General features: G+C 34.7%; 1 protein-coding gene across 2 annotated transcripts in view; it reads left to right on the forward strand.

Moving 5' to 3' along the window:
- Positions 1 to 11,363, forward strand: part of PTPN2 (protein tyrosine phosphatase non-receptor type 2) — an 87,277-nt gene extending 75,914 nt beyond the window's left edge. The window contains exons 9-10 of one of the 2 annotated variants that reach the window (XR_005988928.1): positions 3,513 to 4,489; positions 10,994 to 11,363. Coding sequence is in view for 1 of the 2 variants with exons in the window: in XM_041761982.1 (XP_041617916.1) it covers positions 3,513 to 3,614; positions 10,994 to 11,015 (124 nt within the window). In the remaining variant the exon portion in view is untranslated. The remainder of the gene's footprint in view (positions 1 to 3,512; positions 4,490 to 10,993) is intronic. The other variant, XM_041761982.1, reaches the window with a different exon arrangement.
- Positions 11,364 to 14,842: the final 3,479 nt, after the last annotated feature.

The following is a 14,842-nucleotide window of genomic DNA, read 5'->3' on the forward strand; positions in this document are numbered from 1 at the left end:
TGAAGGAGCAAGGTTGTAGAAGAGTAAAAGCATAAAGATTGCTGTGAAAAATTGTATTGTTGAGTCTTAATAAACTTTAATACTAATCTGTAGTTTTGTATTAGGGAGGCTAATAAAATCAAAATCTTACTGAAAGAATTTCAGTTTCAAGAGAGTAGAACACAATACTTCATCATTTTCTTTCATTTTCATTATTAAATATCCTTCAAGGCAGTTTTTTCCTATTGAAGGTCACATTTCCACCATCTTGAAACCAATTTAGTGAGTCATAAAAAAAGCATTTTTAAAATAATAGGATAAAATAAAATAGAAATTAGAGTTTAAGTTAGAGAATAAAATAAATCAGTATCATAGATAATAACTGAGTATTTTAACATTTTTACGTATACATAATATATAAATTCTACATATTAACATAAATATTGTGTATGTGTATAAATATGTCTTGGTGTACAGTTACTTTGTTGTGATGGTAGGGTATTTCTTGCTGTTAAGGTTTAGCATCAAAGCTTACAAGCTGATGTTCTCAATTATAGTGCAACCCATAAGCCCAGATCACTGAGTGAAGAACCATTCAGATAAATGAGAAGTCAGGTTATTTGGATCCTTCTCCTATGTGTTTGCATAGTGTGAAGTAAAGCTGTATGGGCAGTAGCCTGCTATGTGTGCCACAATGAAGAATTCTACATGGTCTTCTGTAGGCAAGGGTCCACAGGAGTCCTTTCCTGCCAATTTGTGGGTTTTGATTACATAACCGTGTAGGAAGACTTGGGCAGTTTATCACGTGGACTAATTTCCTGAGGCCAAACTAGTTATAAAGATTTTATTGTATCACAAATGGAGAGTGGTTTTTATTTCTCTGGAATTGCAGTCTTAAACTAAGTGATGCCATCTCTTGGTACTTTCATTCCATTCCTGAAAACATATGTATAGTACATTTTTTGAAAACAAGAATCTCTATTCCATTAATAATTTTAAATGGGAAAAATTGTGTTCTCAGCCCAACCAAAACCATAACCAATTTCTCTAAATATCATAAAAATCCTCTTTTAAAAATCCTCTTAAACTGCTGTTTATTTGAAGCACTAATTACATAATCATGTGACACTCCATGAACTCCTATTGGGTTTATATGGTAAATATCAACACTGAATTAAAATTGTAATTATCCTCTGTATTGCAATGAAAAAAAATTTTTTTAAGATTTTATTTATTCATGAGAGACACCCGGAGAGAGAGAGAAAGAGAGAGAGAGAGGCAGAGCCACAGGCAGAGGGAGAGAAGCAGGCTCCATGCACGGAGCCCCACATGGGACTCAATCCCAGGACTCCAGGATCACGCCCCAGGCCAAAGGCAGGCGCTAAACTGCTGAGCCACCCAGGGATCCCCACAATGAAAATTTTAAATGAAATAATCTATTCAAGAATCCATCTAAATTGGAACCTGGTTGTTTGGTGGCCTCAGGCTCCTGACAGAAACAAATACAGGGACCCATGGAAGTCTGGCCCCTTGGATGGGACTCTGTATTCTTTTACATATTTTATATATGCTTTGCTTTCGCTTAAATACAACTTAAATTTTTTTCACTGATAGATATACACGTGTATTTGTACATGTGAATTTTAAATTCAGAGAGTGAATTCTGAGTAATAATTTTTGCAAGTCATCATAGCAAATCTTCAAAGTTCAGACAGCCAAAGATACCTGGTTATATGATAGGTAAAATGAAGAAGACATTAGAAATCATAGGGTACACAGAGACAGGCAAAATAGAGCCCCTGAGTTGCAAACATATTTAGGGGGTAAAATAGGATCCCAAATTAGCAACATAAGTAATTTACTGTAAGTTAAATGCTGTAAGATAAGAATAAAGGGGCCCTAGAGGGAGAAATTCAAGAACAGAATTGAAATGAGAGGACTAGAGAGAGGAGAAGATTTCTAGTTTAGAAGGGAACAAATTTGGAGAACAGCAAAAAAAAAAAAAAAAAACACTTGAGTAGGAACAAAGTTGTGCACGGCCGGTGAATACTGGCTAGTTTTTGTGTGCACAGGTGTTTTCCAGTTTTCTTGGGAATATACCTAGGAGTGCAGTTGTGGGGTCATAAGGTAACCTTAGATTTCACATTTTGAGGACCTACCCATTTTATGTAGCATCTGCATCCTTGTACATTCCCACCAGCAGTGTTTGAGGGTCCCAGTAGTCCAGAGAATTTGAACATTGATAAAATTACCTAATATATAGTCGTTATTCACATTTCTCTAGTTGTCTAAAAAATCTACCCTATAGCTTTATTAAAAAGTAACTTTGAGATATAAAGTTCACTCATTTCGCTTGATGGAATGAGCACTGGGTGTTATACTATATATTGGCAAACTGATAAAAACAAATTAAAAATAAGGTTCACTCATTCAAAGCATATACTTTAGTAGATTTAGTGTATTTATGAAGTTGTGAAGCCATCATCATAATCTAATTTCAGAATATTTTCATGATCCCAAAATTTCTTTAGCGATTTAAAGAAAAAATCCAAGATATAGTCAAGGATCATGCATTGTATTTGGTTGGTTTGGTTCCTTAGTCTCTATTAAATTGAAATTGTTTACCACTTTCTCGTTTTCCTTGCTTTGACCCTGACATTTTTGCAACTGCTATACCAGTTGCCTTTTAAAACACTCCACAATCTGGATTCCTCTTATTGTTTCTCATTATTAGATTCAGGTTAAGCATTTTGGCGGGGAAAAAAGTTGGCTCTTAATGTAGTACACTGAAAAGGCATTCAAGATTTTTAATCAAGCTACAGAACCAGAGAGCTATACTGTAGAAAAATTACTGTGGTGGTAATACTTAATTCAGAGGCAAAGGTTAGGTTTTTGCTATATTATAGGCAATAAGTGAAAAGAAGAGATAGATTTTGTGGAAGTTTTTTAAAGTGAAGAAATAATTTACATGTTAGTCATTGGCCATTTTTTAGTGTTCTAGGACCATGTGTCTTGGGAGCCTGAGAGCTTCCGTTGGAACAAACATTCTGTGGATGTGAATAGGAAAATGGAAGCCAGAAATATGTGTGGACAAACAGCAATAGGCATCCCATGATAGAATCTTTACAAAGTATTAAATAGATAGCTTTTACCAGTGACCTTTGACAAATCATGTGTAAACATTAAAGGGCCTTAGATGCCAGGGACTCTTATCCCCCACCTCTTCCAGCTGGTTAGCAAGAAAGAAAGCTGACAGCCACCAGCTCCCATTTCAACGAAGAAAGCACCATGCTTATTTTCAGGTCCTCCAAAAAGTATTTATTAGTTGAATATTGTACCAGAAATTGTTGATGAAATATCAGAGTACATCTCTAGACCACTTGGAATATTGAAACTCTCCCTCTTTTTTTATTCCAGTGTTTTAATGAGTTTAAAAATACGGGGTTTAGGGGGCAGGTATTTGGGCTTTGGTGCTCTGTATTAGAGTAATTAAATCCTGCCATGAACATCCTTTTGTTTTTCTTTTTTCCTAGCGTTCTACGGAAACGTATTCGAGAGGACAGAAAAGCTAACACAGCTCAGAAGGTGCAGCAGATGAAACAGAGGCTAAATGAGACTGAACGAAAAAGGAAAAGGTGGTTATATTGGCAACCTATTCTCACTAAGATGGGGTTTGTGTCATTCATTTTGGTGGGCGCTTTTGTTGGCTGGACACTATTGTTTCAGCAGAATGTCCTATAAATAAACAATTCTGCCCAGCAAGCCACTGCACTAGTAGGTGACAGTGTTGCGTTAGTCCCAAGGGTTTGTCTCTTAGCAGACTCCTTGCACCCCAGAAACAGTGCAGTAGAATAGACACCAACCAGATAAATGATATATTCAGACCCCAGCCCAACATCTCAGGGCGCTGTCCCCTAACTGTAAACGGCTATCTGAAATAAAGACTTGAATACTTATTGAAAACTGGTACATTTTGCAACTGTATTCATACATGTTAAGTGTAATATTTCCTGATCAGATTGAGAAATCCTTTATCACAAGGATTTGTTTATGGAGGCTCTCTGGATTTTAACCTGCACTTGATACAAGCAATAAATATTGTGGTTTTATCTACATTATTACTGGAAAGAAAATGACCTTTAAATAATGCGTGTAATGTATAATGTACTGTTGACATGGGCATCAACATTTTATAGTCTTAACCATTTCAGGGTAAATATATTTTATAAGTATCTATTTAATCTTTTGTAGTTAAATGTACTTTTTAAAAGCTCAATTTGAAAAATCTGTTAACATAAAAAATAAATTGTGTGTTGATTCAATTGTACTGAATACATTTTCCTAAAGAGAAATTTGATATGAGCAGTTAAAACTAACTCTAAGCAGTTTTTATTGTATATTTGCATTTCTTTTATGTTTTACAGTTTTCCCAATTTTAAAAAGAAAAATAAAGAAACAAAAATTTCCCTAAAAATTTCTTTGAAGGAAAACTCCTTACTGGCATAGTCAGGTAACATTTGGTCGAGACTTTGTAAAGAAATTGGTTTCTGTAAAGCCCGTGATGAATACTGTTTAATTTTCATGAAAATGTCTATGTAATTACCCTAATTTATAATTAGGGTAAATCATGACTTAGAAAATAAAAATAAGGAGCAGCATTTTATTATACATCATTTCAGTTTACTAGACTGAAGTTTTGAAGTAAAATTTTTTTCAAGTTCTTTCTATTCAATAAATAGTATGATGATGTACAAACCTGACCTTGTCCCTTTAACTTCTTAATGGGTATTTTTAAAGCATATTGTTTGATGAACTTAACTGCTCATTTGAGTGCTAGCCTTCTTCAGATCCCAACATTCCATTCAGTGTTTAACTTAATTTGAACTTTAAATAGTTGTTATAGATTTAATTGCTAATATAATAAAATCACACTATTTCAGTGGTTTTCAAGCCATGCTCATTGGATTTCTGAGGGGTCTCCGAGAGGTGGTTGGAAGGATTCCAAGCTACCAGCCTATACTTTCAACCAGACCATCTCTATTTTTCCTATTTTATACATTACGTACAGTTTCTGTATGAGGTGTAATTATTTTAAGGGGACAGTTATAATTTTTAAAACAGTTTGAAAACCATTTGTATAGATAGGTATTTTGAATTGATTTGAGTAGCCTTCTTGAATGTGTTGAATTATGCTGAAATCTGAAAGCAGGATGTAGATGGTACTACATATTAAATCAGATTTACATAACTTGTGCCTGTGTCCTAATTCAGTATTACTGTGTCCTGTAACCTTTAAATGGAGAGGAGGTAAGAGGGGCTTTTTTTTTTTTTAATGTCTATCTGCACTAAACCTGTGTTCAGGTACCAGGACCCGTCATTATTGGTTTAAAACTTTTCTAATTTTTCTAATTTGCCTTGGTTTATATTTGTAAAATACAGTATATTACTCTGTAAGTCAAATACGGATAAATCATACTAAATTTCCAACTGAAGATAGCCTTGCCTTAAACAAAAAGGCAGAGACTTCTTACAGGAAACAAAGGCTGTTAATGATGCAGATTGCCCCTTTGCAGGGTAAATGTGCTTCACTGGATTCAGGATTTTAGCTTTGCTGTTTGTCTTCTTTCTGTTCTCTGACTGGTGTTTGTTGTCATATATCTTAACATGATACTCAGTGAAGTAAACATTTGTTGATGAACTTCTGCAAGGGTTATTCATCTTTCCTCCTTTCAAGCAGATCCTGAAGGATAGTGTGTTAAGTTTATACCAGTAATAATATTTTTGGGGTCCATGTATTAATTATTTAAAAATGTGCTGTAGTGCTTGGGGCCATCATCTTGACCCTTTATTAAGTGGGAAAGACACAGGGCTCCTGCCTTCTCAGGTAGCAGCCAGAGGACAAAGTTGGCAATCCACAATAGATTTTACATTTCACAAAATTTGTGCATCCTTAAGTCTTCCTAATATTTTCTAAATATAACAGACTTTTTTTTTTTCGATATAACAGACTTTTAAAGTCAGTTGTGTAGTTTGATTTTAATGAGGTAGTGTTATTTTTTGAACAAGGAAGAAAAAAATTTTTAGAAAACCAGAGGCTTTATTATTTCTAAGAAAGGATATTTGCATTAATATATAGTACATTCGTGTTCATATGCCTCTACTGATAAACTGACAGCAGTCTGACTTAATGCCATCTTCTCTGGATGTACCAGCTGGTTATGTATCTGTCTCCAGGCTTAGCTAGGTATTCTATGCTGGCCTCTTAGCAGTTTTAATCTATGCTCGCATATATAGAACATATAAAAATATAATTCTTCATTTTTCAGTTTATCCATATATAAAATAAAAATAATACCTTTTCTTGAATTCTTAGATGATTAAGAAAAATGTAGTGTCTTAAAGTGTATAAAGAACTTTAGAACAATATAAAGATATTTCCTCATGTTTAGGGAATACTTTATAATATATGCTCTGTCCTTTTCCTATTCTATCTTCAAATTAATACTGACTGTGTATTAATATTTTTACCAAAAAATGAACAAAAAGAGAAAGGAAATTAAACATTGACTTTTTTTTTTAAATAGCTCTGCTTAACAGGTATGTCACAAGAAGGAACTGTAACTCTTAATTTTATGTGTATTTGTGCTTGTCCCCTTCGTTTCTAATAAACTAGAATTGATGGTATGAATCAACAAATATGTATTGGTTTGAAAAGTAGTTTATGATATGTAACTTTTTATAGCAAGTCCTTCTTTGCTCTCAGTGTCAATTGAGAATGGTGGTTGTAATCATTTATTGATCATTTACTATGTGCCAGGCACTGTGCTAATAAGCACTTTAACAGATTATCCCATTTAATCCTTACAACAAGCTTTTGAGGTATGTGTTGTTATTATTCACCCATAATCAGCCTGAGACTCGACAGTTCTACATTCTTTTATGCTGCTATTGTTGAAAAGTCTCCTATATGTAGTATATTTTAGAAGTAGGTTATTCTCAAAGACAAACTTAGCTTTTGCAAGTCATTTCCCTTTTAGAAAAATACATCTGACTAGATTCTGTGTAAATAGACACAGGCCAGAACCTGATTATATTAGAAATACTGTCATTAACCTTTGTATACTCTTCTTCATCAAGTACCTACATCCCCAAAGTGCCTGCCTGGTTATTGTACAGATTTTAAAATCTAGTCTGCCTTGATTTTTACTTTGAGACACAAAACTTACAGAGGTTTTATTTTAATGTAATCTACTATAAGCCTGGTGCCATTAGGTATATTATCCATGTCTTCTGTGTTTAGGCAGAAGTCTAGTAATCACTCCTTCTGTAAACATCGATTGATTTTTTTTGTCCAGCGGTCAGTCCACATGGATTTGTTGCGGGCTTAGGGAGTAAGGAAGGAGCAAGGGTGTGAATCTCTAGTCTGCTGCACCCCAGTAGTGCGGGGAGCTGAGGTCAGACCTTGGTGCAGTGATCCTGGTCTGAAACTAAGGTGTTTCTGTGTTCTCATTTCTGTGTCAGCAGATAATGAAGTTTCTCTCACTTTAAGAAATCTTTAATTTGGCCTTATTTAGAGGATAGAGGCACAAAAGCTTACAAATAAAATTTTGAAAGTAATACTATTCCACAGGACAAAACTAAGTTCTCCTGAGTTAATTTCCCTGGATGATTTATTCCAAAATTGACCTGTTTCTTAGGTCTTTTTCCCTAGTTCATTTGTTTGGATTTGATTTTTTCTTATACTTATTTTCAAAGCAGTATTTATAGAACAGTATCACCAACAGCTCCTATGAGAGTGAATGAGTATTTTAGAACTTGCAGCTCTCTTGTTCCATTGGATACGTTACATTTAAGTAATGACATGCCTTCATGGGAAGAAACTCGGGTTGTTTAAGCTGCACAAAACCTGCTCTGCCTGGGCAGGAATCCCCAGTCCAGATACTGCACACTTTAGGCTATATTTCATGTATTCACCATAATATAGCTATTCTGTTGTTCATCCAGATCTGACAATGTAAGCTTTTAATTTAGGAATTTTAAGTTACTCACTTTCTTGGGTAGTGTTTGAAAGAACAGACTTCTAGGAGAATGGTAGAGTTTGGCCATCTCATTTTTTCCTTAGCAACAGGAATTTTCTGAATATTTACCACATTCAGATTTCTCCAAGAACACCCAGTTCTGCACAGGTGCTTTTCCTCAACACTCCTCAGAGAAATGGTTATCTCCTTTGGCTACTGATTTCTGGAAACTTCTTTGGGGAGAGTTTTTTCTTCACTGTCCTTTATTCTGTCACAGAGCATTGCTAAGTGGAAGCAGTGTATCAGACAAGAAGCTTGAACTTGGTTTGAAAGGCTTTGTCTTCATCAGTAACAACCCCTGACAATGAAAAAGTTTTAAAGAGCTCTGACCATCTGAAGTCTGCTGGGAGATTGAAAAGTTGAATCTTTTGAACTCTTTCTATTTTGGATTTATAATGTACAGCAGAATAAAGGAATTGTAGGATATAGTGACAATATACTTACGGAGTCCAGTACTGTCTGGTTTTTCATTACATAGTGTATTTTGGGAAGTTATAAGGAGAATTGCATGGGGATTTGTTTTCTTTATGGAGACCATTTTTGAAAGAACATCCATTCTTTATTGTTGCTCTTATTTGACAGATTTTATAGACACGAAGGTGTTGGTATTTCAAATTACTACCATAAAATCATTGAAGTTATTTTGAGTTTGGTGAATTCGGGAGAGGGAAACTAGATAAGTTTGTTTTGTCTGTAAGGTAATGCTTTTGCTCGCCTTACAGAAGGTTTTTTGATTCTTTTCAGTAAAAAAAAAAAAAAAAAAGTGAATATCTGGTGGCAAAGAATACTTTGGATGCAGTTTGACTTTCTATTACTTCGGATATGGAGCCAGCTTGGGAGGATCATTCTCTGTTTGTAAACCTGGCCCAGTTCCAGAATAAGGGCAGTGGGCAGTATGTGCAGGCTGCTTTCTCCAAAGAAGGAGGCAAGCATGGCTAATTATTCCACTTAATTTCTTTGAACCCAGTTTACTTTTGACTTATTGAACAAGTCAGCAAAAAAAAAATGATTCAATTGAACATTTTTTTTTCCTAAAATAAAGCCCATTTGTCTTCAGTTTTGCAAATAGATACATTTTATAAAAGTTAATACTCCCAGTGATTTTACCTTATTTTCTTATCCTTCAGAATAATATTTACAAAGAAAAAAGTGAGTTTTAAAAAACACTATTAATTTTTTTTAGTTATTACAAACAATAGTTTATCCTTCATAGGTGAATCTCTGTCACCGTGCTAGAGAAAACAACAGTGTATGTTGGACACTTGCAGTGCTGCCAGTCAGCTGACCTGCATAATCTAAATTGAATCTGCTTCATACCTCATCTAGATGCATCACCCTGTTTTAAAGTAAGAAAACCAGGTCAGAGAATAAGTAACTTGCCCATGATTGCACAGCTATTACATGAGAGAATTCCATCTGTAGAATTCCAGTAACTCCAAACCACATGCTGCTTCCATTATGACATGTGGGCTCTGTTTTTTATGGAATATTCAAATATTTAAACAGGAAGAATTAGACTGCTACTTTAACTTATTAAAATTCAAAGTAGTGCTTTTTTTTTTAAGTCAACCAAGTCAAACTTTACCTCCAAAAAAAAATTGTGAAAACAGTCTGCACTGCCACTGAACCAAAGAAATACTGAAACGTCAGAATATTCTCTAAACCAGACGATTATTTCATTCACCTTGATTGATTGAATGGAGTTACTTTGATGAGCAGATTTTCTGAATGTGTGGGAAGTAAATACATATTTTGCAGCAGAGTCAGTAAGAGGTCCCTTTCCTTACTTCCATCCAATGTGGTGCAGGGTTCATTAGGACCATGCAGTAAGCACCTGTAGTGGGTTTTGTGACTTACAGACATCTCCTTAGAAGGTTTTCTTGATACCTTGACATTTCTGTGTCAATGTTGAACAATAAAAGAAAAGGACTGTTCAGAACACCACCAGGTGCTTGGTATTATTCTTTAGTAGGAAGAGTCAGTAGTCAGGAAGAAGCCCAGTTTGCAGTATTTTGAGGGTTTTTTGACTGGGGGGTATGTGTGGGCATGGTTTATATTCCTATTTATATATGTGGAGACACAATGAGAAGTATTTACGTTTGGGGTTTTTTTGTTGTTATGGTGAGGGAAGTCAGGGGAAGAACAGAAATACCATTTACCTCAAAAGTTCAGTTATTTGCAAATATTGTGAAATACCATCAAAAACTGCACTTAAAATAGTTATTTCATCTGTTGTTTAAGTTCTCTTTCATCTTTTCAATATTAAAATACAGTAAGCTCAATTATTTTATGTCTCTCTTTTTTTTTTTTTTTGTCTCTTTTTTTAATACTTTAACTTAAATCCTGTCACTTTGGTTCTGTACTGCTATAATCATTAGTATTATCCTTCAGGACCAAAAGAAGCATGCTGCTAACAGTCTGATTTAAAGATTTAAGCCAATTTTATGTTAAGACATTACATTAATAATATTTTTAACAGTATGATACAGTGGAGGTTCAAATTGGATTAGACTTTTGCATTGAATTCCAAAGTATTGGTAAGTCTAGCACATGCCATAAAATCTTGTGAAACTGTTGTGGCTACATTTTTTTTAAAACCTTTCCATCTGTCAGTATCTCACATGGAGGTCATTTCTTGAGTAATACAGGATGACCTGAGAAATTCAGAGTTAGTAATTCTTTAAAAAGTCATGTAAGTTATGGTGCTTTAACATGAGTCTACCTCACACCACCAATTCTGTTTGAAAATTGAGTATGTAAGCAGATTTACCAGGATAACAGTGAAGCACTTAGTGTGGATGAATGTGACATGTTGGAATGTTTTTTAGTTGACTTTTTATTTCACTGTTAGTCCTTTTATGTTTGTGTGTATCTGTGTATGTCTGTGTGTTTGGTAAATATGAATTGAATAGATGACTTCTTATTTTATGTTTTAGGCCAAGATTGACAGACACCTAAATATTCATGACTTGAGAATATTCTGCAGCTATAAATTTTGAACCATTGATGTGCAAAGCAAGACCTGAAGCCCACTCCGGAAACTAAAGTGAGGCTTGATAAACCTGTAGATTGCCTCACATTTGTCTGTTTACAAAGTAAACTTTACATCCAGGGAACGAAGAGCATCACCAGCAGAAGACTTTGCAGAACCCTCTAATTTGATGTATTGTTAAGTTTTTTAATACATGTATGAAATGTAGAAAGATGTAAAAGAAATAAATTAGGAGAGACTACTTTGTATTGTACTGCCATTCCTACTGTATTTTTATACTTTTTGGCAGCATTAAATATTTTTATTAAATAGACTATGTTGGTTTGTGTGCATTATCTTAGGTCAGCTCTGCTTCAGATAATGAATGTTTCTTTAAGGGTTTACTCTCACTTTTTTATAACTTAAATTGACATTTAAATTGAAAATTGGTTCAAAATGCTGGTCACTTGCTTTTTGAGATCTTTTTTAGTTACTTATCAAATAGTCTTCCTATCAAAATTGGTTAGGTGAAAGCACAAAAGAAAGTTAGAAAAAAAAAAAAAAAGAAAGAGTATTCCTTTTGTTACTTAGAAAAGTATTTATGGATAATGATATTATCCATTAATAATAATGGTATTAAATTATTTTCAAATGAGTACAGCAGTTCAATGCGGTTTTCAAAATCACTGTGTTATTCTGTGTTGGATGTTGTGCTTTCCTCATTTTCTATTATAAAGAGACCAGAGTTCTTCCTGAGTGAAGCTTTGGCTTCTTTACCATCTAATTTCCCAACCAAGTGTTGAGTCTGGGCTAAATATCCAGTCAGTTGTCAGGTTACTGGTGATATATTCTTGTTGTCTAGACAAGACACTCAAGCCTCTGTCACATGAGCATCACCTTAACAGTCTAACAAACTCATAATTGTTTTCGTTTTGCCAAATGTGAAAGTTTGATAATACCATTCATTGAATATATCTGTTTCATCTTTTAAAAATGTAATGACTCACCTTATGTTCCTTTTGCCTTGTTTTCCGCATTTTTGGTTTATTTTAGGAGTAAGCAAACTTTCAGTCCCTGGTAAATCTTTCATAAAGATGTAAGGTCCATTATACCACAAAGTAGTACAGCAAGATAATCTTTTTGTGTCAAGAAAGTTCTTGAAGGTCATCTACACTCAACTAACTGCTTCTATTTCCCATTTCCCATTTACCCTTTACCCACCTAGTGTCTGACTTTCTCCTGCATCACTGCAGAAATGACCCAGGATAGTCCTCTTAACTTGTACTACAGCCAGAGATAGTTTACTCTTCAGTTTTTACCTTACATGACTTCTTGACTTCAAAGGAGCTCTTTGAAGCTTTCTCCTTTGACTCAATAAGACCTTTCTCAGCTTTCTTTGCCTCAGTTTTTCTGACTCTTGATTTATTATGGTAAGGACACTTAACATGAGATCTACCCTCAACAAATCTTTAAGTGTGTAATATATTATTCTTGACTATAGTTACAGTGTTGTATAGCAGATTTCTAGAGTTTTTTCATCTTGCTTAGCAGAAATTTTAAGTTTGTTGAATATAATTCCCATTTCTTCCTGTTTTCCTCTCCCCAGCCATTGGCAGCCACCATTCCACTCTGATTCAATGAATTAGACTATTTTAGATATGTAAATAGAATCACCCAATATTTGGCTCTCTTTTTTTAAATTTATTTTTATTTATTTAGTATTTGGCTTTCTGTGACTAGCTTGTTTTACCTTCACATAATGCTCTCAAGGTTTATCCATGTTTCTACATATTACAGAATCTCCCTTTTTAAGGCTGAATAGCATTCCATTGTATGTATACCGTTGACCCTTAACAACACAGGGGTTAGGGACACTGATCCCCCATGCACTCAAAAGTTTGTGTGTACCTTTTGACTTCCCCAAAAGCCTACTGTTGACTGGAAAGCTTACCAATAACAAACAGTTGACACCTATTTTATGTGTTACATGTATTCTATACTATATTCTTAAAGTTGGCTAAAGAAAAAATGTTCAAAAAATCAAGGAAAATACATTTAAAGTACTGTACTATGTTGATACCATAAGTTTATGTTCTCTGTTTATAAAATGAATTATCTGCCAGTACCTGTATCAGTATTATACAAACTACTGGAGATGTGATACATATCACTAACACTGGACATCAAAAATGAAAAGGTAATGTGGAAAAGAAATTCAGATTTCTTTAGAATAATGATTCATGCATTGATAACAGGCAGCAATATGATGGCTTTATGGTAACCTAATGTAATCAATACAATTGCTTCACAGTGGCCTACTGTAAACAATATGGTAGCTTCCAGGTAGCCTAGCATTACATAAATTAATGAATCACAAAATTTTTATGGCATATAGTATTACAGTTATGTTCATAATACAGTATTGGAAACATTAACACTTGGTAAATCTAAGCAACATGGCTCATCTGTGTTTTCAAATTGTTGCAAATCTCCAAAAAATGTGTCTAACATAGTGAAAAAACATCTGCAAATAAGTTGCAGTTGAACACAGTTCAAGCCTATATTGTTCAAGGACCACATTTTCTATATCCATTCATCTGTCAGTGGACTCTTAGGTTGTTTCCACATCTTAACTATAATGAACAGTACTACAGTGAACATGGGACTGCTAATACGTCTTCAAAATCCTGATTTTTAATTCTTTTGGATAAATACCCAGCAGTAGGGTTGCTGGGTCATGTTGGTAGTTGTATTTTTAATTTTTGAGGGAACCTCCATACTTTATAGCAGCTGCATCATTTTATATTCTCACCAGCAGAGCACAAGGGTTAAAGCTTCTCCACATCTTCAACATTTGCCAGTATAAGGTGATTGTGTGTGCACACATTTCCCCAATTAGAGCGTTTTTTCATATACCTGTTGGTCATTTATATGTCTTTGGATGGCTGTGTATTCTTTGCCTTTTTAAACTGGTTTATGAGTTTTCTGCCATTGAGTTGTAGGAGTTCCTTATATATATTTTGGAAACTAATATTTTATTGAGTACATAGTTTGTAAATACTTTCTCCCATTTAGTAGGTTGCCTTTTCACTTTGGTGGTTTCTCTTCTGTCTGTTGAATATTGGAGTTCCTAAGAACTCCATCTTTGAGCTTTTGATTTTTACATACTTATCTTGAATGATCTGATCTTTGCCCAAGTCTTTATCAAATTCCTCTGTGCTGATTAAATGCAACTTCCTCCACTCCTGCCCTAGTGTTAGGTCTGAGTTATAAACCACATACACAATTCCGTAAATGGTAATGGCATAATTTCTTACATTCCAAAATTGAGTGTTATCTCCCTCATCCTGAACTCCCCTTCCTTCTGTCTTTTCTAGTTAATTTGGTGGCACTCGTCAGAAACCTGAGATACGGGACGCCTGGGTAGCTCAGCAGTTGAGCGTCTGCTTTGGGCTCAGGTCGTGATCCTGGGGTTCCAGGATTGAGTCCCACATTGGGCTCCCTGCACGGAGCCTGCTTCTCCCTCTGCCTGTGTCTCTGCCTCTCTCTCTGTGTCTCTCAGGAATAAATAAAAGCTTAAAAAAATAAAAATAAAAACCTGCGATTCATTCTAAATTCCTCTACTGAGCTCCACATCCAGTTGGTTACAAAGTTCTGCTTAACCCTACTTAAAACTTTCATTACAGATGAGGGGCACAGCAGTAGACTCCTGCCTCCTGTGCTTCTTTGTACCAATCCACTCTGCACAGCCTCCTAAGTGATTTAAAATACAGATCTCAGTGTTACCCTCAAAATTAGCTAATGGCATCTTAGA

This window comes from Vulpes lagopus, chromosome 1, assembly GCF_018345385.1.
Source record: "Vulpes lagopus strain Blue_001 chromosome 1, ASM1834538v1, whole genome shotgun sequence".
Classification (NCBI taxonomy): domain Eukaryota; kingdom Metazoa; phylum Chordata; class Mammalia; order Carnivora; family Canidae; genus Vulpes; species Vulpes lagopus.